We start from the raw sequence: 25,480 nt of genomic DNA on the forward strand, positions 1-25,480 counted from the left end.
ATACTCTATTTCCATGAGCAGCTTTGATGTGGTAATTACTAACCAGCAGGCACAAACTGAAATATGTGTTACTGTCTAGGCTTAGCTAATTGCCAGGAGTGAGTTCCTTTAGTCAGTAATGCAGCTGCAAGCAAGCTGTGAGCAGACTCAGCTGTTTGGCTCTTTCAAGTGAGTGAAGTTATTGGTTCTGTTTCCAGTTCTTTCAGTTAAAAATTTCATATACTTCTGTTTTGTTGCCCTGGATGATTCTTTCAGTGGGTTTAAGATGCTGAAAAATTAAATCTGTTCCAGCCCATGTGTACTCCTGTCTTAAAAACATTGTAGGGAGACTGTGGGGCTTTTTATATTATTAACAGCAAGAAACTGGGAGGTTATGGTGGATTAACTTGGAAAACATGCAACAGGTACATAATCAAGGCAATACATCGTGTGTACTTATTCTTTGAGTTATGATTTCTGATTTAAGATGTTGTTGTTAATAAATACACCAAGAGATGATTGAGTTTTTTATGTCCCTGGGTTAGCTGTGTTAGTATTAATTGTTTGATCTAATATAAGAATGCAAGTTCTCTTACTGCATAGCCAATAGTTTCTGGACTGGTGGAGATGAGGAGGGATGTTCTATCAAAAGGGGTATCTCAGCCTCAACAAGAGTTAGGTGTTTAAAAAAGCCTTGATTACTGTTATGACATTAAACAGTTAATTGTCATTTTATTCTCATGATTTTGAAGCCAATCTCATGCCTCTTTGGGTGTCTAATTTGAGATTTTTGAATATGCAGAGGTGGCGATAGCGAAATCATTATTCCATAAGTGTGATTTTAAATGAAATGACTGAGGAAAGGGACAGATATTTTTCATTTTAAGATTTAAGATTTTTGTTGGTTGGTTGTTTTTACTAAAGATGAGTGAGAGGGAGACACACAGACGATACAGCAGCCAGAAGTAATATCAAGGCCTCCACAGTATTGCAAACATAGAGGAAAATAGTCACAAGCCAAAAAATTACATCCATACTTTTTCTTGAATTTACACTGGACTTCCAAAATAATAGCAAATATCACCTGCTTTTCTTTCTTTATTAGAAATGGTATTTGTCTGCCTTTTGGCCACTGTCTTCTCTAGCTCAGCCCCACACCTGTCAGCTCTCATGCAATCATGTTAGGCTGGCAAACATTTTCCTTTCATTTACATTTCTTAGCGAGGCATCTAGGCTGCTCTGTGGAAGTTGCTTCTCTTAAAGTCTCCCAGAGGGCAATCCTATCAGGCAGATATGGACAAAACCTGTATTTAGACCCTCTGCTCATGTAATAAGGCCCTAACCCACCTTGCTCTGGCCTGCATCTCTAACCTTACCGCGTATCACATTCCCCTCTCTAGGCCCCCAGTAATGCCAGTATTCACTCCCATTATGGTCTCCCCTCCCACTACCACCTCGTTGTTCAAGAATGTCCTTTTTCTCAAATGTATGTCAAACAAAATATGCTTCTATTCCCTCACCTGAAGGTATAAGGGGTATGCTGGGTCGGCTCCAGGCACCAGCAAAACAAGCAGGTGCTTGGGGCGGCACATTTCTAGGGGTGGCATTCTGGTGCCGGCCATCATAGGTGCTGACTCTGGGGCATGGGGAAAAAGTGCTCCCGCCGCCCCAGCTCGCCACTGCCACTCCACTTCTCCCCCCTCCCTCTCAGGCTTGCTGCGTGCAAAACAGCTGTTTCGCACAGCAAGGCTGGGAGAGAGGAGAAGCTGAGTGGTGGGCGCTCGGGGGAGGCGGTGGTGGTGGAGCGGAGGTGAGCCGAAGCGGGGAGTGGTTCCTCTACCCCCTCGTTACTTCCTGTGCCCCCCCACCCTAGCTCACCTCTGCTCCCCTGAACACACCGCCATTCCGCTTCTCCGCCCTCCCTCACTTGAGAGGGAGGGCGGAGAAGTGGAGCGGCGGCACGTTCAGGGGAGCAGGCAGAGTGGAGGAGAGCTAGGGTGGGAGGTTGCAGGGGGCCCCCAGGAAGCAATGTGGGAGAGAATGCAGCATGCCCGAGGGAGGAGGTGGGGCAGGGGATTTGGAGAAGGGGTGGAGTTGGGGCGGGGCAGAGGGCCACAAAAAAAAGGGGAGGGCAAATTTTTTTTTGCTTGGTGTGGCAAAAATCCTAGAGCCAGCCCTAGGGGTATGGCAGGGGAGGAAAGGGATGTGGAAGAACTCCAGTCTGCCATAGCAACCCTCCATTGATTTTCCATTAAGGACCCTAGGCTGGTGAAATTTGGAGCTGCCCAGGAGTAGCTTTAAGCATCATTGGCACTGACCCAGACCCGAGAACCAGGAAGCTGTAAGCAGCTCCCTGATGCCACCCTGCTCCTCCTGCACTCTCTCACTGGCACAGGAGAGAGGCTGTCCCTTTATTTCTTTACTTGGGAGGATTAGATTTTACTTGTCCATTTTCCCCTTCAAAAAGCACCATAGGGAGAAAAATGGGAGTTCTGTGTTGTCACATGTCTGGAGGGAGGGAGAGCTTTAAAGTTTTGTTGTGAGATGGATCAGCTACTCCTTCCCCCTCACCCCCAACAGCTGATTCTGATCAAAGGGAGATCAGGTGGCAAAACTTAGTTATTGGGGAAGAGCTGGGGATGTCTATATAGAGATGGATACGCACAATTGAAAGGGAGCCCCAGAGGAGAGGAGTTTCTGCTCTCTGATAGCAGCCTGAAAGATGGCTGAGAAAGCGACAGGTGAGAAGAGAAAACAGGCTATTGCCTAGGAGAACTGGAGGTAGAAGACCAGATGAGCAGCAGCAGCAGCCTGCCTGTCTGAACCCGAGTGAGGGGAGGAATGTGTCAGCCCCTGGATGGAGGTGTCATTGGAGAAAAATTATAGTAACTGGGACATACATATGAGGGAGAGGTGGCCTGCTGACCCCAGCCAGGCTGAAGGTTGGATTATTTTCTTATGTTTGGTTAGACTTTGATAAAAGACTGAAGCCCTGGAAAGGGCTAGACTCTAAAGTGGACTGGCCAGAGGGTCAGGTCACTCTTACAGCTAGACTGGGCCAAACAATAGTGGCGGAGACTGAGGTAGAGTTGCTGCATCATTGCATCCAGCCATAAGAGGTGCGTCCTTGGAGTGGCAGCTTTGCTCCACATGACAGAATGCCTGAAGAATCATGCTATGTCTTCCATCATTAGCTATGAAAATTTAGAAAGGAAAAACTACAAACGTAATATATTGGGCTTGCAGACCACTGGTGACAACTGTCTTGTGGTCAGAAATATCCAGCAATCTATTAAAAACCAATATGAAATTTAAATAAATTTTTTTTCTGAATCCGTTGTGAATCATGTCTTCTATAGCCCTCAAATTTCAAATAATTTTTTTACTTTTTAAAATTCCCTGCTACTGTAAGTAAGGGGGTAAGTTGAGGAAAACACATGAACATTATAAATCAACAGAATAAAAATAAGACAACTCCTTCCAGGCACACCACATGGCTATATATTTTATATGTTGTATGTACTGACTGCATACCAGTAGATACAACTTAGATAATGTTTTCACCCCAGTACAGTACATGACTGCAGAAAACATCACATCTTAAACAAAAACAATGTCTCCATGGCATCCTTGTACAACAGGGAGTGCCCAGATAAGTAGATTTTTTTTTCATGCCTAACACCCTTAACATCATCTCATTAAGGACTAGGATGCCTTCTTTAACACATATTCAATGTTGGTGAACTTTAATCTTCTTGCTATATCCAGTGGAGATTCCCCATTCTGAAAGAAATAGACAAAACATGCCGTGATAATAGTCATGGAAGCAGGTACTTGAGTCTGAGTATGTCTGTATTGCAATCAGAGGTGGGAGTGCGGCATGTGTAGAAACACCTGAGGTAGTGTTAATCTACTTAGTACCAATCCCAGCAGTAGTGAAGCTGTATCAGCACATACTTCAGTACAGGTTAGTTCTCTAAGTACCCAGGGTCCACAGCAGGCTGGTACAGCCCATGCTGAAGTCTGAACTGCCACAGTTTTGTTGCTATTGGTACTCCCACTAACTAGATTAAAGCCAGCTTGAGCATGTCTACATGGGCTTCAGTCACAGATCTGACAGCAGTGCAGACATACCCTGAGAGCCTCACTGGACAGATCAGCCAGTTTGTGTTCACCTATGTGGTTTGTATTGTCTGATCCACACTGATAAGAATCCCCAGCACTTAGAGGTCTCAAAATGAACTGAGTCTGATCCTGCTCCCCATCAGTCAGTGAGTCAGGGACTTTATTTCAATCACACCAAAATCCATTCTGTTATTCAATGTGGCTGATGTCAAAAGTCCGTGTCAAAGCAATAGTAAATGAAGGGGCTGCAGTGTTGCCAAGATACTTACCTGTCTCTGGTATGTGGTGAGAAATCAGTTCTTACCTTTGACATTTGATTAGTGATGGATGAGCCTCCCTTGGGAATGGAAGTTGCTGATTCAACCCCTTACACTGGCATAACCTAGTGTGCAAGGCTCCCAGCAGCCCTGGGGAGGGTACCCACATATCTCATTCCACCAGGGGGCCTGCAACCAGCCATCATAACTGGAAGTGGGCAGTGCTGGACCAGCAGGGGCATGGCCAAGACCCCTAGGAGATGCACTGATTCAATACATCCCCCAAGCAGCTTGCACAGCTCCAACCATGCACTATTTACAGTTTAAAGATGCTCTCCCCCCAGGAAAGCAGTGGGGCAAATATTTCTTTGTCCTTCCCTAGAAATGAATCCACTCCTCGGGAGCAATGCACTCTGCATTCTCCTGTGCCAGCCACCTGATTTCTGGGAGCTTAGCAGGGCAATGCTCACAGACACAGCTATTACCTCCTTACCTTATTCTTTATTGAAGGGTCTGCATGGGCTTCAAGTAGTAGAGGAACAACTGACTGATTTTTCATTTCACAGGCATAGTGAAGGGCTGTGCTACCAGACTGAAAGTAAACAGAATCCAGGTACAGTTTACTTTTGCCACACTTTAAGCAGAAATTTTAGACACACATTCATCTGTCATTTCATCAGCCCACCTGCCAATGATATTTGTATGTTGGAAGTTGTTTTTTCTGTTTCTTGAAAAAGGACGATATGCAGCCATATGTGATATGGGGCAGAAGGCACTTAATGTGATGGAGTGACAAGATTGATTGTTTTACTGTTTACCAGAGATGGGTCTATGCCACAAAATAAGAATCTAGGTACAGGCCCAGACTTCAGTCTCCTCAAAGCTTGAGAATGTAAAGATTGAGGGATCTGGCTCAGGGTGCATTGCTATCCTAAAGCACATCTGCCTACCCACCAGGCTGCACAACCCTCCCTCCCCCGCCCCCAGCATGGTACAAACTCCTCATCCTCCCCACAACCTGCTAATGCAGACCAATGCCTAAATGTGTACAGCTTTGTTACAGCAAAGCTTAAGCTGCATGCTAGTAAACATATCTAGGCAGTAGCCTGGGTAGAGGAGAATCATTGCATGTTTGTGTCCAGTCCTGTGAATTTAGCAGGCTTTTCTTTTTAAACTATTTCTGTATTTATAAAATTTTAACAGTTTTACAAATCCTAGTCCTGTAAATATCCAAGACAATACAATAATCATTACAACAATTAGAGATACATTACACAGTAGTCATTGAATCTCTATTTAGCAGGGTGTTACCATGTTAACGAGTGAGAATCTTTACCCCTGATATGCCATTTCTGTGATTTTATTAAATTGAGTGAAATCTCTGATTACACACTTAACAGACCAGGTATGTCTATCAAATATGAACATTCAAAAAAATTGGACAGGTATCTTGTTTTTTTCCAGGTGAATGTATTATCTAGACATGTTTACTAGCATCCAATGTAAGTTTCATAGATTTTTAAAAATTGAGTTGTACGACATGCTGGAAGACAGTTCTGGGTCAATGTGGAGGAAAGAGAAAGAGATTACTTTCTGCACCCAGAGACCCTGATGGATGTAGGTGTATACCAGGTAGTCTCTAGATGAGACCAGGAGGGAAACGAAGCCACTCAGTGCCCTCTGAATGCTAAGAGGTTGTAGGGATCAGACTATTCCCCCTCCTCCAGAACAGAACAATGGCAAAGTTGGATGTGCCCTTGACTCATAAACTGCACCAGAGCAGGTCCATGGATGTTGTGAAGCCAGGTTGATGGTTCACATGTAGGACTAGAACTTGAACCCACCCTGACTTTGGATGAATAAAGGGTTCTAGCCCAGCTGTTCATACAGTTTCTCATACCACGACATCACTCAGAATAGTCACAAAGTCTAACCACCCCCAACCTAGGGAATCAGCTCCTTTCTGGTACAGTCCACACCTACTGGCAAAGTTGATAGTTCCAGTTCTACACACACACAATCCTTCCATCACCTCTGCTGAATTACAGCATGTTCACTCCACTGAAGGCTGATTGGTGACTGAACTCAGGTATGTTTCCTTTGCAGCTTGCACTCCTTTAAGGGTGTTGTGGCAATGTGACACTTCATTATTCCCCAGCATTTGACAGAGACTCTACCACAGCAGTAAAGAGGCTGACAGTCAAATGTAACACACCAGGGTAAGGGGAGTGTGTTTAACATTTCATATTTGTTTTGGATGCTGTGTTTAGAGCAATGGTAATTAAGAATCTAGAGGCAAAAAGAATAACTGAATTGAATAAAATCCAAGTTGGGCTGCCAAGAGGGAGAAAATTGTGTACTTTGAATTTTAGGGTGAAATTTGCTAAAGGGCAACAGTGAGCCACAATGCCAGAAAAGCTTAACACATCAAAACAACCTTTCCTGGGCTGATCTTCCTCTGAAGCATCACACTATTTCTAGTAGCTTCTAAAAGCTACTTTTTCTAAATTAACTAAATGAATGTTGAATACACCACACCAGTGAGTGACCCACTTACATAGTCTGTAGCATTAACATCTGTGCCAGCTCGAAGTAACATCTTGATTAGGTTTTCATTCTGCTTAGTTTTTGATACCTGTTAAACACATAGAAGTCCAACCCAGTTGGAAAGTTAATTCAGGTAACACACGTTACTAAGCAGATTTGGGCTAGCTCTGAGCATTCTACTCAAAATAATGGAAATGCCCTATTTGTGCAGTATGCTTACATTTGACACTACTATCTCAGCAGTATATCAGCTATATTCAGAGCCAAATCCTGAAGTCCTTATACATTTTTAGTTCTTACTCAGTCCTTAATTTGAAAATCACAGCCCAGGATTATTTTGTGTATATTCATAACTCTGGATGAGCTATAGTACAGGATCCTGCCTTCAACAGCTAATTTGATAGGTAGGTATCACAGGCTGGCTGGCCCTTTAAGGGGAGTCAAGCCCTACCTTGCCTGGCATGATCAACTATCCTCTCAGCTGACCCTGACTGGCTAGGGATCAGATGGGCATGTTCAATTATTAAATCCAGCTGGGGAGGGGTCATGGGAGACTTACAAATGATCAGAGAAGTCAATCAAGAGTGGAGTGGTCTGGGAGACTAGGAAAATAGTTCTCAGAGTTGCTACTTGATAGAGACCCGAGGACAAGTAAAGAGAGACAGACTCCTTCTCCCAACAGAGAGCCTAAGGTAAGCCTATAAGCTGCAGAAGCTATGGAAAGAGGCTGGGGAGTCAGTCTGCCTATAGGGTGTCCTCAGCAGGAGCAGACTTAAGGATCCTGTACCACAGATATAAGCCAGATAAGAAGGCAGAGTGGGAGGTCCTGTGTTTCCTTGTGAACTTTATTAATAAACCCATATCTCAAGAAAGAATATTACTTGACATGTGAAAGCCTATGTCAAAGTTATTGGACAGTCAAAGAAGGAGATGGTGAAACAGCAGCTAGCTAAGGTAGCCGTGGTATGCTGTGACGCTTTTAGTAAGGCATGTAATTCTACATTTGCATGCCTGTGGTGGTCCAAAATGGCTTCCTTCATGTGGCTTGGCCTTGTATATATGGGGCATGTGAGGTCATTCTGTGCAGAGGATGCTTTTTTGTTCTACAATGTGCAGTGGGGAGCTAAATGGAATTGGCCTGCAGGCTGCCAGTTAGGCCATGGTTTTTGTGACTTCTGGGACATGTGATGTATGCCTTATATACACAGATGACATGCCACTGCGAGGAAGTCAATATACCTACAGTGGGTCTTATGATGGAAAAATGTAAGGTAAGTCTTTCTAGTTTAGTTTGTACTCACCATGATAAGATAACCAATAAGCAGAATGGGCATTAGGATGATAATGAGCAGGTAGTCAAGGAAACTAAACCGTTTTCTCACAGCATAATGCAAACATGTGCGGTCTTTCTAAACAGAAAAGAATTGTCTTATTAGCGTTAGATGCACAATTATTCCCCTTGTGTATTTCACAGCTTTCTGACTGGTTATATATCTAGAGCATTTCTTTTTCATTAATGTTGAAACAAGGACATGGGTATCTTGCTCAACTGAGTGAAATACACTTTAGCTGCCCAAAGCCACAGCCCCTGAGCTTCACAGGGGCACAGTGTGCATGGGACTGGGGTCTGAAATTGACGTCTCCAGTCCTGGGCCAGGTTAGGGAGAGTGTGGGGGGCAGAGGGAAGAGTGCACTGTAGTTCCCATGTTGCTGTTACTGAAGCCTGTGGGGGCAGAACAGCAAGAATAGCCCCCACTGTTAAGTGTGCTATTAACTGTTAATTTGTGTCATTCAAAATCCCATTGGCTCTCCCCTAGTCACAGAGGGTAATGAGGCAGATGTCGAGTGAGGCTGTGAAGGAGGACGTAGGAGGTGTTTGGAATAAGCAGCCAAGCAGAGCTGCTGCAGAGGAAAGGAGAGCTCCCCATGCCCTCAGGAGGCAGAGAAGCTTCTGGATGGGGTGGGGGAGAGCAGCAAGAACCTGGCAGCTCTGCTCCCTCTTCCTTGCCTGTGAAAAATGTATTGGTTAGCTCCTCCTCTGTAATGCTGCAACAGCAGGCCTGAGAAGGGAGATAAGAGGGCTCCCTTGGAATTGCCATCCCTCCTGGCCTGAGGGGGGAAGAGAGACACAGACAGACATTGTCATAGTATAATTCCCAAATCTTGACCTTAGCGTCCAAAATATGGGTACTAGCATGAATTCCCCTAAGCTTAATTACCAGCTTAGATCTGATAGGCTGCCACCACTCAGGACTTAGGTAGAGCGCCTGATAGACTCTGGTCTCCCCATACCCTTCCCTGGGGACCCCCAAGACCCAGATTCCTTGAGTCTCACAACAAAGGGAAATAAACCATTCCCTCCCCCCTCTTTACCTCCTCTCTGATCTTTCCCGCCCTGGGTACACTAGGAGATCACCGTGATTCAACTCCATGAATCTAACACAAAGAGGAAATTTACCTTTCCCTCCCTCAGGAAAATACAGATTCAAGCTCCTTGAATGTGACACAAAGAGGAAACTTATCCTTCCCTCCCCTCTGCCCTCTTTCCCTTCTCCCCACCAATTCCCTGGTGTACACAGACTCAGTTCCTTTTGAGCCTTAAGTAGGAGAAAAAAATCAACAGATCTTAAAGCAAAGCTTTTAATAAAAAAGAAAGAAAAAAGTAAAAGGTTTATCTCTGCAATTTAGATGGTAAAAAGTTACAGGGTCTTTCAACTTATAAACAATAGAAAGAAACTTTCTCCAGCAGAAACACAATTTAAGCTACTTCCAGCAAGTACACATATGCAAATAAGAAAAACAAATTAAAAAGACTATAACCGCCTTTTTTCTTACTCACAATTCTGAATAGATAAGAGACCGTAGCAGGGAGATTGGCAGAGACCTGGTTGCACCTCTAGTCCCGTCCAGGACCCAGAGAGAACAAAGCCAAAGCCAAACCCCACAAACAAAGGCTTCCCTCCACACAAGATTTGAAAGTATCTTGTCTCCTGATTGGTCCTCTGGTCAGGTGTTGCAGGTCACTGTTTGTTAACCCTTTACAGGTGAAAGAGACATGAACCCTTAGCTATCTGTTTATGACAGACATGCACACAAACGTCCCCTGGACTTGCCTTCCTACCAGGCCCGGGAAGGTGTGAAGAGCCTCCAAAGCTGCAGGAGGAGCAAACATGGAGTCGGGGAGCAAGACGGGTGAAGAACTGTGCTGTGGATCCAAACACTTCCCTCCACTCCTAATTGCAAAATGTAATCAGATGTTCTTCTTCGAGTGATTGCTCACATCCATTCCAGTTAGGTGTGCGCGCCGCGCGTGCACGTTCGTCGGAAACTTTTTACCCTAGCAACTCCAGTGGGCCGGCAGGTCGCCCCCTGGAGTGGCGCCGCCATGGCGCCCAATATATATCCCTGCCGGCCCACCTGCTCCTCAGTTCCTTCTTACCGCCGTGTCGGTCGTTGGAACTGTGGAGCGCGGCATAGCTGTCCTCCACATCCCTAGCTCTCCTTGTTATCTATCGTTTATCTCTAGCACTATTGTAGTTGTTAATTAGATTGTTAAGTGTAGATAGTAGTAGTTAAGTTAAGTAGTTTGTAAATAGTTCTTCGCCGGGGGCTTAGCCCTTCCCGGCACCCGGCACCAGGCTCATGCCTGGTTCGCCGGGCTTCAAGCAGTGTGCGGCCTGCAAGAAGCCCATGCCTACCAGCGATCCCCACGACGCGTGCCTGAAGTGCCTGGGGGAATCGCACAGATCCGACAAGTGCCGCATCTGCAAGGCTTTTAAGCCAAGGACAAAGAAGGAGAGGGATCAAAGGCTCCGGACTCTCCTTATGGAGGCGGCACTTGACCCGGCGGCTTCGCAGGCCGTGATCTCGGCGCCGGCACCGGATCGCACCGGCACCGAGAAGACTCCCCGGCACCGACCTTCTCCGGCACCGGGGACAGAGCCTAGGCCGTCGAAGTCTATTACTCCGGCCAGGCAGACCCGACTGGAGTGCCCGGCCTCAACATCGGCCGCGGCGCCGCCGGCACCGTCGACTCCGGGCCCGGCGGGTCCGTCGAGTCCGGTGCCGCCAAGCTCCCCCATGACATCTGGGGTTGAGATAGTGGTGCCATCCACACTGGAGACCTTCGCCTCGGCACGGGACCTCATAGCCATGACTGAGCCCACTCAGCTGCCACCCCCGGTACCTCCGGTGCGGGTCGTGTCCAGAGGCAAGCCTATGATGTCGGCATCGTCTCGGGACTCACGTTCTCGATCCAGGTCCCGACGTCACGGTCGCTCCAGATCCCGCCGCCGCTTGCAGTCCCGGCACCGCTCCCCTCAGTGGTACCGGTCGCACTCGCGGCGCCGGTCGACATCAAGACGATCGCGGTCGGACTCCAGCCGCCGATACCGGCACCGCGATTCCAGGAGCCGATCCAGAAATTACTCGCCGCACCGGTCGACCTCCCGGCACCGAGCTGGTGGCAGGTCCCGGTCCCGGTCGATCTCCCGGCACCGAGCTGGTGGCAGGTCCCGATCCCGGCACCGAAGCGGCGCCCGGTACCGGTCCAGATCCCGGCACCGTGACAGAACCCGGTCCCGGTCCCGGCACCGATATGACTCCCGGCACCGGTCCCCGGCACCGAGAAGATCGTCCGTGCCGGCCCGCGCAGACCCTTACCATCCAGGGTCCGCCCCGCCATGGCCCTCTAGGCAGCCGTCCGTATCTTCGCAAACGGACAGCGGGTATGCGCTGGGCACCGACCGGCAGGCGGCGCTGTTCAGCGATCCGCCACAGCAGGACCAAGGCCCGCATCAATGGGGATTCTGGACACCCTGGGCATACCATCAGGCCCAGGGCCCCCAACAGCTCCCTGCTAGGCCGGCGACTGCGGAGCGCAGGGCACCTGAAGCCTCGTTGTCTCGCCCCCCTCCCTCCCCGGATGGGGAGGAAGGGTCCAAGCATCAAGACTCCGCTTTGGCTCCTGAGGCAGAGGCGAGGGCCGAAGGAGACCCGCCGTTAGACACTCTCTTGCCGGGGGTCTCCTCATCCTCCTCCTCGGATGAAGCGGTGGCTGGTACCTCCTCCAACAGCCCCCCCCCGCTGGACCTCAGGGCGCACCAAGACCTCCTCAGGCGAGTAGCCCAAAATCTGAGTCTGCAAGCCGAGGAGGTCTCGGAGATAGAGGACCCAATTGTTACCATCCTCTCGGCAGACGCTCCCACCAGAGTCGCCCTACCATTCGTACGAACCATCCAGGCCAACGCCAACACCATCTGGCAGTCTCCGGCCTCCATTCCTCCTACTGCGAAGGGCGTCGAGAGGAAGTACATGGCTCCTTCTAAGGGCTACGAGTACCTCCATGTGCACCCGACTCCGTGTTCCCTGGTGGTTCAATCAGTGAACGATAAGGAGCGTCACGGCCAGGAGGCTCCAGCCCCCAAATCCAGGGAGGCCAGGCGGATGGACCTCCTCGGCCGTAAGGTGTACTCGGCTGGGGCGCTGCAGCTCAGGGTCTCCAACCAGCAAGCCCTGCTGAGCAGATACGCCTTCAACTCCTGGGTGGCAGCAGACAAATTCAAGGAGCTGCTGCCACAAGATGCTCGCCAAGAGTTTACGGCCATCTTGGAGGAAGGCAAGAAGGTCGCACGCACGTCCTTGCAAGCCTCTTTGGACGCTGCAGACTCGGCTGCCCGTACCCTCGCGTCGGGCGTAACAATGCGTCGCATCTCCTGGCTGCAGGTTTCTGGCCTTCCGCCGGAGCTCCAGCACACTATACAGGACCTTCCTTTCGAAGGCCAGGGCTTGTTCTCGGAAAAGACAGACCCCAGACTCAAGAGTCTGAAAGACAACCGAGTCATCATGCGGTCACTCGGGATGCACACACCCGTGACGCAACGCAGACCCTTCCGGCCGCAGCAGCAACAACAGCGCAGGCCGTATTCCCAGTTCCGCCAGCGGCAGGACCTTAACAGGCGCCGCGGCAGGAACGGAAGGCGCAGGCACTCCGGGAACCAAGGGGGGCAGAACCAAGGCTCCTCTAAAGCCCCGCCTGGACCTAAGCCTTCATTTTGAAGGTGCGCCCGAGGGCGCAGTAACAGTTTCCCCAATGGATCCTTCCCCCCCGTTTTCCAACCGCCTTTCGTTTTTCCTCCCAGCGTGGTCCCTAATAACATCAGACCGCTGGGTCTTAAGCACGGTGCAGTCGGGATATCGCCTGCAGTTTGTTTCATTTCCTCCTTCCCGCCCCCCTTCCTCGTCCCTCTTCAGGGACCCCTCTCACGAGCAATTCCTTCGACAGGAGGTGCAGACGCTCCTCGGCAAAGGAGCTATAGAGGCGGTGCCGGAGAACGAGAAAGGCAAGGGGTTTTATTCCCGCTACTTTCTGATCCCCAAGGCCAAGGGGGGCCTCAGGCCTATCCTCGACCTGCGAGAGCTCAACAAGTACCTGGTGAAGTTGAAGTTCCGCATGGTATCCCTGGGGACCATTATCCCATCCCTGGATCCGGGAGACTGGTACGCCGCCCTCGACATGCAGGACGCGTATTTTCACATTGCCATCTGGCCACGTCACAGACGTTTCCTTCGCTTCGTTGTGGGGCCTCTTCATTATCAATTTGCAGTCCTCCCATTTGGCCTGTCCACGGCCCCGAGGGTGTTTATGAAATGCATGGCAGTTGTTGTGGCGCAGCTTCGGCGCAGTCGTATCCACGTGTTTCCGTATCTGGACGATTGGTTGATTCGGGGCACGTCGGAACAACAAGTCTGCAGCCATGTCCGCGTGATCACCGACATGTTCGCCACTCTGGGCCTCTTGGTAAACACGGACAAGTCCACCCTGATTCCCACACAAAGGGTGGAATTCATCGGGGCCGTCCTGGACGCCACTGTGGGCAGGGCCTTGCTGCCATTGCAGCGGTTCCAGGCCTTGTCGGCGATCGTGCAACGGCTGCGGACAGCCCCCTTAACGTCAGTACGGACATGTCTAACCCTGTTAGGCCACATGGCGGCTTGTACCTTTGTGACCGATTACGCTCGGCTCCGCATGAGGCCCCTCCAGTTGTGGCTCATCAGTCATTACAGGCCGACAAGACAGCCGCTAGATATGTTAATCACAATCCCCCAGAGGGTATTAGATTCCCTCGGCTGGTGGCTAGACCAGTCAGTGTTATGTGCGGGTCTCCCCTTCCACCCACCTCAGCCCTCGGTGTCCCTAACAACGGATGCCTCGGATCTCGGCTGGGGGGCCCACCTAGGGACCCTGAGGACACAGGGCCTGTGGTCCCAGGAGGAGGTGGGGCTACACATCAACATGCGGGAGTTGAGAGCGGTCCGTCTTGCTTGTCAAACGTTCTGTCATCAGCTTCAGGGTCGCTGTGTCGCGGTGTTCACCGACAACACGACGACCATGTATTATATCAACAAGCAGGGCGGCACCAGATCCTCCTCCCTGTGCCATGAGGCGATACGACTCTGGGACTTTTGTGTAGCCCACTCCATTCACCTCATGGCTTCCTTCCTCCCCGGAGTACGGAACACGCTGGCGGATCGATTGAGCAGATCCTTCCTGTCACACGAGTGGTCCCTTCGCCCAGACGTCGCCCTCTCCATCTTCCGGAGGTGGGGTTATCCCCGGGTGGACCTCTTCGCGTCCAAGGGGAACAGGAAGTGCCAAGCGTTCTGCTCCTTTCAGGGCAGGGAGCCCGGGTCGATAGCGGATGCCTTCCTCATCCAGTGGTCGACCCACCTGTACTATGCGTTTCCCCCATTCCCTCTGGTTCACAGGGTCCTTCTGAAGGTGCGCAGGGACAGGGCTCACGTGATCATGGTAGCCCCGGCATGGCCCAGACAGCACTGGTACCCCATGCTGCTGGACCTGACCATAGCCGACCCAGTTCCCCTGCCGCTTCATCCGGACCTGATTACCCAGGAGCACGGGACCCTCTGTCACCCGGACCTGCAGTCGCTGCACCTAGCGGCGTGGCTCCTGCGTGGCTGACTGGCTCTGAGCTGCGCTGTTCCACGCCGGTGAGGGAGGTGCTCTTGGGCAGCAGGAAGCCGTCCACAAGAGCGACATATTTGGCCAAATGGAAACGCTTCTCCTGTTGGTGCGTGGAGAGAAATCTCCGCCCTTTGGAAGTTTCGGTAGCCGACATCTTAGACTACATTTGGTCCCTCAAAGGGCAAGGTCTGGCCATATCGTCGTTGCGAGTCCACCTGGCAGCTATCTCCACCTTTCACCCGGGTGCGGATGGTCGCTCTGTTTTTTCTCACCCGACGGTGTCTAGATTCCTTAAGGGGCTGGAACGTTTATACCCTAACGTCCGTCCCCCTGCTCCAACCTGGGATCTTAACCTGGTGTTGTCCCGGCTCATGGGGCCCCCCTTTGAGCCGTTAGCTACTTGCTCCCTGCTTTACCTCTCTTGGAAGACGGCCTTTCTAGTAGCTATCACCTCAGCTAGAAGGGTGTCGGAACTCCGGGCTCTTGTGGTAGACCCCCCATATACGGTCTTCCACAAAGACATGGTGCAGCTGAGACCACACCCTGCTTTTCTCCCCAAGGTGGTCTCAGCCTTCCACGTCAACCAAGAGATATTCCTCCCGGTTTTTTTCCCGAAACCTCTCTCCTCAGGCAGGGAGCAGCAGCTCCACTCGCTTGATGTCCGTAGGGCTCTCGCGTTCTACGTGGAGAGGACCAAGCCCTTCCGCAAATCCCCCCAGCTTTTCGTGGCAGTAGCGGACCGCATGAAAGGGCTTCCTATCTCCTCCCAGAGGTTATCCTCTTGGGTAACGTCCTGCATCAGGACCTGCTATGACTTGGCCCATGTCCCTACGGGCCGTGTGACTGCGCATTCTACCAGGGCGCAGGCGTCGTCGCTGGCTTTCCTCGCCCGTGTGCCCATCCAGGAAATCTGTCGGGCAGCGACCTGGTCATCGGTCCACATCTTTGCTTCCCACTACGCCCTGGTCCAGCAGTCAAGAGACGACGCGGCCTTCGGAACTGCAGTGCTCCATGCCGCGACTTCTCACTCCGACCCCACCGCCTAGGTATGGCTTGGGATTCACCTAACTGGAATGGATGTGAGCAATCACTCGAAGAAGAAAAGACGGTTACTCACCTTTGTAACTGTTGTTCTTCGAGATGTGTTGCTCACATCCATTCCACACCCGCCCTCCTTCCCCACTGTCGGAGTAGCCGGCAAGAAGGAACCGAGGAGCGGGTGGGCCGGCAGGGATATATATTGGGCGCCATGGCGGCGCCACTCCAGGGGGCGACCTGCCGGCCCACTGGAGTTGCTAGGGTAAAAAGTTTCCGACGAACGTGCACGCGCGGCGCGCACACCTAACTGGAATGGATGTGAGCAACACATCTCGAAGAACAACAGTTACAAAGGTGAGTAACCGTCTTTTATTAATGAAAAGAGGGAATTTCTGGGACACTTGGCTATTGCCACTCACCTTGTTTCTGATGTTCACATCAGCGTTCCATTTCAAAAGGTAACTGACTATTCTGTTGTGTCCCTGTCTGCAGGCACAGATTAGGGGTGTGTCTCCACCACAGCTGTCTTGAATGTTTAAAAAATTGCTATTCTCTTCCAGCAACAGTTGAACTTGATTGAAGTCATTATCATAAGCTGCCTGGCAAATGGGCTGAGGAAAAGAGAGGAGGAAATGTTAGTGACCCAGGCATTATAGGCCTCAGCCTACCAAGAGCCAAGTACTTCCCACTAGGTGAAGTGAGGGACCTCACATCTGCTTCAATGGGAGCTAGCAGAACTCTCAATTCCCACTTTCTGGGAAGCACTTGGGGAAACCTTCTGCACAAAAATTCAGAAAGAGAACTAAGTTTGGGCCCAGTTCAACTCTCCTAGAATGGAAAGCGTCAAGATTCCCATGGGCTGCAATAGGAGTTGGATCACTCCCCTAATGTAGACACACATCAGTGGGAGGTCAGGATTTAGAAGAGTAGGAAATAATGTATAATATTGCAAATCAACACTGTAAACTCTTGCATCAGGAAAAAAAAGGGTTAAAATTCCTCAAAAGACCCTATAGTACAATTGCTTATTTAAGTGTGTGTGTACACACACATACACACACACAGAGTGACTACTTTTTAGCATCTTGAAGGATATTAGGCCATTTTATAGGATCATTTAAATTACTAGCATTCTAGGTGATCAAGTGATGTTAGTTTAAATGGTTTCTCTAACTTTGGCTGGCTCATTATGAGAGTATGTTGGTGGTCTCCTTCTCCAGGAGAATAGAAAGAAAGATTAAAAGGGTTGGTTAATTTAAGGCCTGGCCTACATTTAGAACTTAGATTGTCATAGCTATGGCATTCTGAGGTGTGAAAAATCCACACTTGTATGAGCACTGTAGCTACATGAACCTAATCCCTGCCAAACTGTAGCTGCAGCTATGTCGTCGGAAGAATGCTTTCATACTGTCATATGGGGAAGTGGTGTTCCTGAGGCAATTAATAAAAACCCCTTCCACCACTGTAAGCTGAGCCCATACTACCGGGTTATGCCAGCATAGCTACAGGTCTGTATTGTAGACATGGACTGACCTTGATAGTGCTTTAGGCTATACAGGAATTCAAACGGATGTTGCAGTGATAGCTACATTCCACCAGATGGTGCCAGGAGATAAATCACAGTGCAAATATGCCTATTTTAATGTAACGCTCTAATGGACCAGGAGAGGAACGCATCAGATTTGGCAATACTGCAATAAATCAAGCTATTAATTGCTATACATGTAGCTGGAAGGTGATGCTCCAAGAGGAACTGAAAACTATTGCTGTAATTCAGTAATTTCTAAATTCCCCTTTTTGGTGGTTTTGCTTCTGTTTATGTCAGACATTTTGTTTCTCTAGTTTAATTAAAAAAAAAAGACTACTTTAGCCATGCAAAGAGTCCATTGACTTCATTGGAGCTAATTACCATAGTAAACACTAAGAGTTCAATCCTAAAAAATGCTGCACCCCAATCCACTAACCCACCTAAGCAGGTGCTTACTTTCACATACAGTGAGCAATCCCATTGATCAGAACTGCTGAGTAAGAAGGTACAGGTTTTTACATAGTAACTTTTAAGAATAGAGCCACACTTCAGGTTAAAATAAAAACTTTTTTAAAAAGAACACAAGAAAGGATCACTTCACTTCTGTAAATATTGGTCAAGAAGCTTAAATATAAGGAACAGTTTCTTGTTGGAATATATTGGACTTTTTTCTTTTAGCAATCCCAATACAATGAATAGACTTGAATGCTGGTATTGAAATGACACCATGTTAAAGTACACTAGGGAACTTTTAGTGTGCTCCAGCAGGTCTAGTGGAACAATTAGTGTGCAACAGATTAGTGTGCTTCAGAAATCATATCCCTGCAGCATGCATTGCTGCTCTGTATAGACTTGCCCTGAGAATACCTCATTTTTTTGTAGTCTAGAAAAGAGCAGGTCCTAGGTAGGAATCTTCCCGACATCCTTAACAGTGAAGACTTATGTAGAAAAGTCATTTAGTTTCACAGCAATGTCCTTGTCTTCCTTAACTGCTCCCTTTAATCAAGTGATCCAGTGGACCTAAAGTTCTGTCATAACTTTCTTCCTTCTGATATACTTAAAGAATCTCATATGTTTATTTTACCCCTTTTGCTGTTTACTCTTCAAAATCCATTTAGGCCCTTCTAATTTCCCTACTAATATTAGGGTGACCAGATGGGATGAAGAAAATATTGGGACACATGGGGTGAGGGGGAGCAAAAAAAAAAAGAGAAAAAAAAAGCAGAGTGCAAAATATTGGGACAAATTGCGTCCTGACGAAACATCAATTGGGACGCAGGACAAACGCCTAAATATCGGGACATCTGGTCACCGTAACTAATATTGCCTGCTCTAGTTTATGCTACTGTTTATTGCCTTCACTAGGGTCAGATTTCCAAATTTAGAAAGATTTCAGTTTGGCTTGAATAGCCTGTCAAACCTTGGAATTTAGCCATAATGTTTTATTCCTTGCCTGCCTTGTTCATTTTTTTTTATTTGGCAGTTCAACATGCCTTCTAAGACTCTGTTATTGTTTTTGTAAGCAGCACCATGCCACCTCTAGACATTTTATTTTTAACTTTATGGCTTTTTTGACTAAAATTCTCCTTTTAGTGAAATCTTCCTTGCTAAACTTGTCACTTTTCGGTACCCTACCTCCTCTTGGATGTTGAACCCAATTGTGTCCTGGCTGCTATAATTTTGTGGCTTAACTAGTCACTTCTTGAATTAGCTCGTGTGTGTTGTTTAAGACTTACTCAAGACTACCCTTTCCTCTTGAATGTTCGAGAGCTAGCTGTCCTAAAAAATCACCACTTATCATAGAGAAATTGTTTTTGCAGACACTGTCCTGTTGTGCTATTTGACTAGTTTAAAACTGGGTAGTTGAAGTCTCTCATTTAGAAGAGGACAAATAAGATAAAAGTGACAAATAAGGTATGACTGGGCCAGGGACTTAAACCAAAAAAAAGGGTCTGGCTGGGTTAGAGTGCAGGTTCTCAGGGTCAGGACATATTCTTGGTACTCTTGCTTTACAATGTTACTACATAAAACACTTCAGGCTTATTTAAGGTCCACTTCTACTTTGTCTCGGACCTTGTAAATTTCAGCTGCAGCCGTTTCCAAAAAGAACGGAGAGTGCCCTAGATAAGGTGAACACCACAAGGAAGTAATTTCCCTTGAGTAGGGAGGTCTGTGCTGTGACAGATATGACAATATCCTGAACAAATCTTATGGCATTAAGATTAGCATTACTGAAGTAAATCCAATGGTTTTGGGGTCCATTGTATTAAAAAGGCAATTGTTTGTTATTGTGAGATTGTATCTAATGTTGGGTATGCTAACTCTGGTTATCATCCCTTTGAAGCCACCCCCTGGAGAGGATTCTATATACTGGATTCTCCAGGGACCAATGGACAAAGGATTTGTGCATCATTAGCCTGGTTATAAACAGCCTCAGGGCTTTCTTCCTGATCCAGCAAATGGACAGGACCTCCAAGGAGGGTGCCAATTGTTAGGGAAGGGTTGGAGGGACTGAGCCTACTGAAGGCACATAAGACACTGTTCTTGTTCTGAACGGAACCTGTGATGAACTTGAAACCATAAAGAAACCACTTGTGTGAGGTTTTGAAGGACAGCTTCTGTCAGAGCCCATGTTAGGGTTGAGGAGATCTCTGGTAAGCTTATTTGCATGAGTATAGTTTCATTTATTATTTTTCTCTGTAATGATTTTACCTTAAGAATAAAATAGGCTTGCATAGGAAGTGTATGTGGTAACGAGCAGTTACACTTAATGCTTTGAAGAGAGAGTTCACAAGCCTGCTTGGGTGGAGTCTCTTGCTGAGAACAACACGGTAAAGGCAGGGAACTATTCAGCCTGGAGATATCCAGGCAGACAGGAGAGAGATGCATGTCTCGAAGAGAAGTGACAGCCAGAGAGCATTCTCAGGAATTGCAAGTGACTGATGTCCTGTGTTAACAGAAAAAAAAATCGAAAAGCAGGGATAACTGCAAGCTGTTGAAGCCTAATAACAGTTAACAGCAGGTATTAGTCTTAGAGGAAAAGCTAGTGACTTAGCAGACAGACAGTTTTATCCTCTTACACCTAGAAGACTAATCTGCCTTTGGATTGAGGCACACTAGTTGAACGTGATGAACCTTGTATTACTGCTGCTTTTGAGAAACGACTTCAGTTTGCTGGGTTCTTGGTATGATGACTCTGAGCAGTACTAAGTTAAGATGAACCTATATAGGCAAAAGGCCACAATCACAGCTCTGGGAGAATGCCGGTCTGTTTTGCAAAGAAGAGCAGTGGCTGGTGTTTGGGGACAATTTCTAGGAAGCTTTAGGAAAACTCCACTGATCTGCATGACCAGAATGCTGAGTTGTAGGTTCAGATCACAGAATTCAAAAGACAACTGGCTGATTGAAAGAGGAACTACAAGCCACTTTGGTGAAGGTGGAAAAGGAAGCAACCCAGAAGAATATGGCCCAGAAGGTAATCAGTAAGATGGAATCTCAGGTCACTGAACTTCAGAGAGACTTGGGGTTAGATTCACAAAAACTTAAACATGGTGGCACTCCGTGTTGCCATGACTAACTTTTAGGACCCTGGAAATATCACTGGGATTCACAACACCTGAGTTAAGCTCCCTATACAGTGAATGGGGAGAGACAGGCACCTCAGAATGGGATTTACAAAAGCCAGCACACTATGTGGCCCTTGTCTAAGCTAGGCAATGGGAGGTGCCAAGCCAAGGGATGTGTTAAGCCTGGGCCTCCCTCCACTTGGGAATCTCAGCTGCAAACCCTGTCTTGATGTTAAGCATCTACACCATTTTAACACAAAGCAAGAAAAGGGGGACCTTCCTCAAACTTTTAGCCCAGTGGTTAGGATGGTAGTACTCCCCCGAGCCATAGTGTGTAAACTTGCCTATAGGGCCCTGATCCAGTGGGCCAGATCTGAGCATGCCTACTATATTGGGCCTTATAGGCAATGCAGGCAAAGGAATGCCTGTCTTCCCCAAGCTTGTGCATCGTTCTGGGCTTAAGCATCCAGGTGCCTGGTGTGGGACTTCGGTGCACATACTCAGAGGCAGAAATATAAGCACTTAGGAAATTTTCACTGCAAAGATTTACTGAGTTTAGAGGCCTGTAGAGTTCAGGAACATCTGAGCAGGGGTTTTGTGAATCCCAATTGGACCTGATTGTGTGATTTAGGCCTAAAGTGGCAGTTAGTTTCCTAAATTCCTTTGTGAATCTAGCCCTTAGAGTCTGAGTGGCCAGGAACAAAGCAGAAACCCAGAAGTGGGAGCTGTAGGTACTGAAAACATCCACAAGACACACTAGACTCCACTGTTGCACAACAGGAGCTCAGATCAAAGCAAGATCTGAAGACCATGGATAATGAGGCAGAGGCATTCACAAGCTACGACCCTGTGAAGGAGCTAAGTTGTACTCCCTCTGCCCCTCTCCTTAAGACAGGTGTCCCCGAACTCTCTTCCTTGGAGCTGAAGCGGTAACTTAGGTCAGTTTACAGTCTCAACTAGTTTCCCCTCCAGCTGGTCCTTTTTCCCCAATCAATGCTTTTACCCTCGGCTTAGGAGGGTTCAGCAGGCAGATCATCCTCTTCTGAGGGAAGAGACAGAATATAAAGTCATCTTCCCAGAGCTTGTCCCAACTGACTGGGACCAAGGGGAACCCTGCCCACTCCTACTCTACAAAGTTCCTGGTCCCAGGCCCTTACAGGAGCAGTAGCCTGGATTTCCCCCGAGCCTTAACTAGTCCTCTGGGACCACAGTCCTCTCTCCCAACACCACCTTCTGCCTTCTCTAGGTCTTCATCCACTCTAAAAAGTCCCAGAACTTAAAGGGGGACATAACAGAACTGATGTTGACTGACCCTTGCATCTAAGAGAGGCAAGAAAGGAGAAAGGGCTTTTCTCTAAAATAGCAGAAGTCCTTATACAAGGACATGATATTTGATCCAGATGCATGTTTGGGAGGGGTGCCTGTGTGTTTCAAGGGCAGGCAGCATTCTACAGAGTGGCCTGTTCTCTGCTTCTATGAGGTCTGCAGTGACTTATATGACTTCCTTCCATTTGTTGTGGAAATCAGTAAGAGTAGTGCAGAGGTAGACAACAGTCAGCACAGATCCTGCCACAGTAACAGGAATAAGCTAAAAAGGGGAGCATAGATCCTCAAGAGCTTGATCCAAAGGCCACTGAAGTCAGCTGGAGTCTGTCCATGGACTTACTGGGTATTGCATCAAGCTCTCAACAAATTGAGCTTCTCTAACCAAAAATACTAATGACAGTATGACAGATTTTGCTCATCAATCTTAAAGCATTTGGTTAGATCAGTATGTGGTGGTACTGGAGCTGATCTCTAACTTATGAATACTGGATTTTGATCTGGATATTGGGATGTTTACTGCATGAATGTATTGGCTTAGCCTAATAGGGTACTGTCAGGTAAAAACAAACAGGAAGCAAAATAAAAATGGCTGCAGATAAGCCACCCCTTGGCAAACACTTGGGGGTTGTTCTGAGACAATGCCATTAGAAGAAACAGGCCTGGAACTATAGTTCTTTAGATCTCCTCATATCAGTTTAAAAATGGACTGACTCTGAAAGGAGGAGGCAGGTGTTCTGACAACCCATATGTGTGCACATACCTTCCAGGGGTGTTTGAAGAAGGCTACCATCAAGGGTAAGAACAATGTGCCTGTAGACATGTTTATTTTAAATTATTTTCCCCCCTCCCTATCCTTTGTTCCTACTGTGATCAATAAGTACGTTGATTGATTTAAGAAGGTTGATCTGATGACTATATATACACCACTAGTCATGGACTCCTGAAGGGAAAAGTCACAGGTGCTGAGCTCAGTTGGACTTGCTGGGTAAGCACAGTTGACGCATGGGGTGCTGTATCCCAGAGTCTCATTTAAGAGTGAGAGAACTTGAGAATACTTCCCCTGGCCTGGAAAGGGCATGAGGCCTGTACTCAGAGGGGACAGCGGTGCAGCTAGTCTTGTAACTCTGACCCAGAGTACAGAAAATTAGTCTCTCAAAGTTGCATGGGATTTGTAAGAGTATTTCATAATTTCCATTTGCTCTTATAAAATGGAGTCACTTTTCACAAAGCATAGATACTGTGTTCCAGAAACTCCATTGCATTAACTTGTGCCTTAAAATCTAACTCAAGCTGACATGCCTATTCTACAAATTAGGTGAGAACCAATGTTGAAGAGAATAACTGGAAAATAAAATAATTATTTACACCATTTCTGGAAAAATCTGGCAGCATCTCAACTGTCCAGAAATTATAACTTGTCACTCATTTACATCACTGTTCATTTATATTCATCATGTAGGAGCCCTACTTTGCAAAGAAAATTATTCCCTAAAAACACATTCTACTGGAAAAATGGCTAATGAATTTAGAATTGTTTATGAAAGAAATAATTACACTGACTGCTCTAATTAAACATCTTAAACTTTCAGTTTTTGATGTAAAAAGCACGAGAAAGTTCTGTCAGAGTAGCAAAGACTTTAAAAAGAAGTTGTTATAAATGTCTGTCTGCACCTTTGAAGTGGAATGAAGTCCAACCGGTTAGTTGGCTTATGAACATGTGGAACTGAACTATATATAAATTCAAGTGCCTCATACCCTTTCATTTGAAATAGCGCTTTACTTTTTTTAATGAAAACTTTATTGCTTTTCCACACGTAAATTTAGTTTTTGAGAAGCATGTACATTTTATGCTATATCCAGCGGGAGAAACCAATCGATTTGTAATCAGAGTTTAGGGAGCAAAGTAGAGATTCAGCTCCTTGTCTGTAATTATGGAGAGCATTTGACCATGCATGTTATACAGCACTCTTGCTAAAATCAAGGCACCCTTCCTCCTCTGTCTCCCCATTACCGATGCTAAGGTGTGGGTGTGAGGAGAACTCTCTTCCATTCAGTAAAGAGAAATGGCCACTGGATTTGGCCCTTAAGGCAATAGTTTACCAACTGTGTTAAAACTAATCCAAAGTGGCCACTCAGTTGCATTGCCTAACATGTCAAACAGAACCCCAAACTGCTCTGCTCTGAATGCAGAGCTGTAGTATACTCTAACTTAGCTAGCACCACCTTCTCTGAAAATGAAACAACCCATGAAATGTATGTATTTGTACAAAAAGTACCCTTAGCCACTGTAAAGTATTGTACTTTAAACAAGATGGGGGGGTTTCAATTCCTAATATGAGCCTGTCAAGGAAACCTAAATCACTTATATAGACTTTCTACAGTTTCACATACTTCATAAGAAATGGCCACGTACCTCTGAATAAAGTATCCCCATGTCTGTTCTTTGGAGCTTGCCTGAAGTCCTTTGTAACTCACTTGACCAGCAGATTTTCTTGACTTTCAGTTGCTCTTGAGTTTGTTTAAAATTGATTAAAATTTAATCTCAAGAGTCCTTTAGTGGAGTGATTTGAGCCATGAACAATAGGTATCTGATCCTTTCCAAAGCTTCACTTGTTGTAAGTGCTTTCCTAATCAGGGAGTATGAAATGATGCCGTTTTCAAAAGCCCAACCCAGTGAGGTAAACGTGAGTGTGGGTTTACTGCAAGGCTGACACAAGCAGTACAAGTTACAACAGCTCGAAATATACTGCAATAGCAGGTTCCCTAAACAGAAAAGGTTAAACTAGCCACAGAGGAGAAGACAAATTGCACAAGAAAATGAATGAAGAAACGTGAGACTTCTAAAACAAGAATTTACAGAACTAGGTGTGAGATTATCACCCAAATAGTAAAAAATGGGACCCTAGAACATAACAGCTGTGACTGCAGAAATTGAGATTAAAGCTTTCAAGAGTGGTGTTAACATACCCATTGAAAGGGAAGTGCAGACCTGCTTTATCAGATAAATACGCTACCATTAGTACGCAATCTCAGAAACAATGAACCTAGTCTATCCACTGCTAAAATGGGATTTCCCTGTAGTACTTATTCCCCCTCCACTCCCAGTTTAATCTACATTTCTAGTTTTAAT

General features: G+C 47.2%; 2 protein-coding genes across 5 annotated transcripts in view; one reads left to right on the top strand and one right to left on the bottom strand.

Annotated features, from left to right (window-relative positions):
- LOC127053991 (lipase member M-like) overlaps positions 1–15,348 on the top strand; it is a 90,664-nt gene extending 75,316 nt beyond the window's left edge. For all 3 annotated transcript variants that reach the window (XM_050959576.1, XM_050959577.1, XM_050959575.1), the window contains one exon: positions 15,337–15,348. The gene's annotated coding sequence lies outside the window, so the exon portion shown is untranslated. The remainder of the gene's footprint in view (positions 1–15,336) is intronic.
- The window catches only part of ANKRD22 (ankyrin repeat domain 22), a 49,690-nt gene extending 24,751 nt beyond the window's left edge, over positions 1–24,939 (bottom strand). Inside the window, exons 1-6 of one of the 2 annotated variants that reach the window (XM_050959756.1) lie at positions 24,764–24,939; positions 16,350–16,541; positions 8,210–8,317; positions 6,919–6,996; positions 4,855–4,953; positions 2,109–3,762 (exon numbers count right to left, since the gene is read on the bottom strand). In XM_050959756.1, the coding sequence (XP_050815713.1) occupies positions 3,685–3,762; positions 4,855–4,953; positions 6,919–6,996; positions 8,210–8,317; positions 16,350–16,541; positions 24,764–24,784 (576 nt within the window). In that variant the 5' untranslated portion in view covers positions 24,785–24,939 and the 3' untranslated portion in view covers positions 2,109–3,684. Of the gene's footprint in view, positions 1–2,108; positions 3,763–4,854; positions 4,954–6,918; positions 6,997–8,209; positions 8,318–16,349; positions 16,542–24,763 lie in introns of those variants that run through there. The other variant, XM_050959755.1, reaches the window with a different exon arrangement.
- Between the last annotated feature and the right edge of the window lie 541 nt (positions 24,940–25,480).

The sequence above is a fragment of the Gopherus flavomarginatus genome, chromosome 6, assembly GCF_025201925.1.
Source record: "Gopherus flavomarginatus isolate rGopFla2 chromosome 6, rGopFla2.mat.asm, whole genome shotgun sequence".
Lineage (NCBI taxonomy): Eukaryota > Metazoa > Chordata > Testudines > Testudinidae > Gopherus > Gopherus flavomarginatus.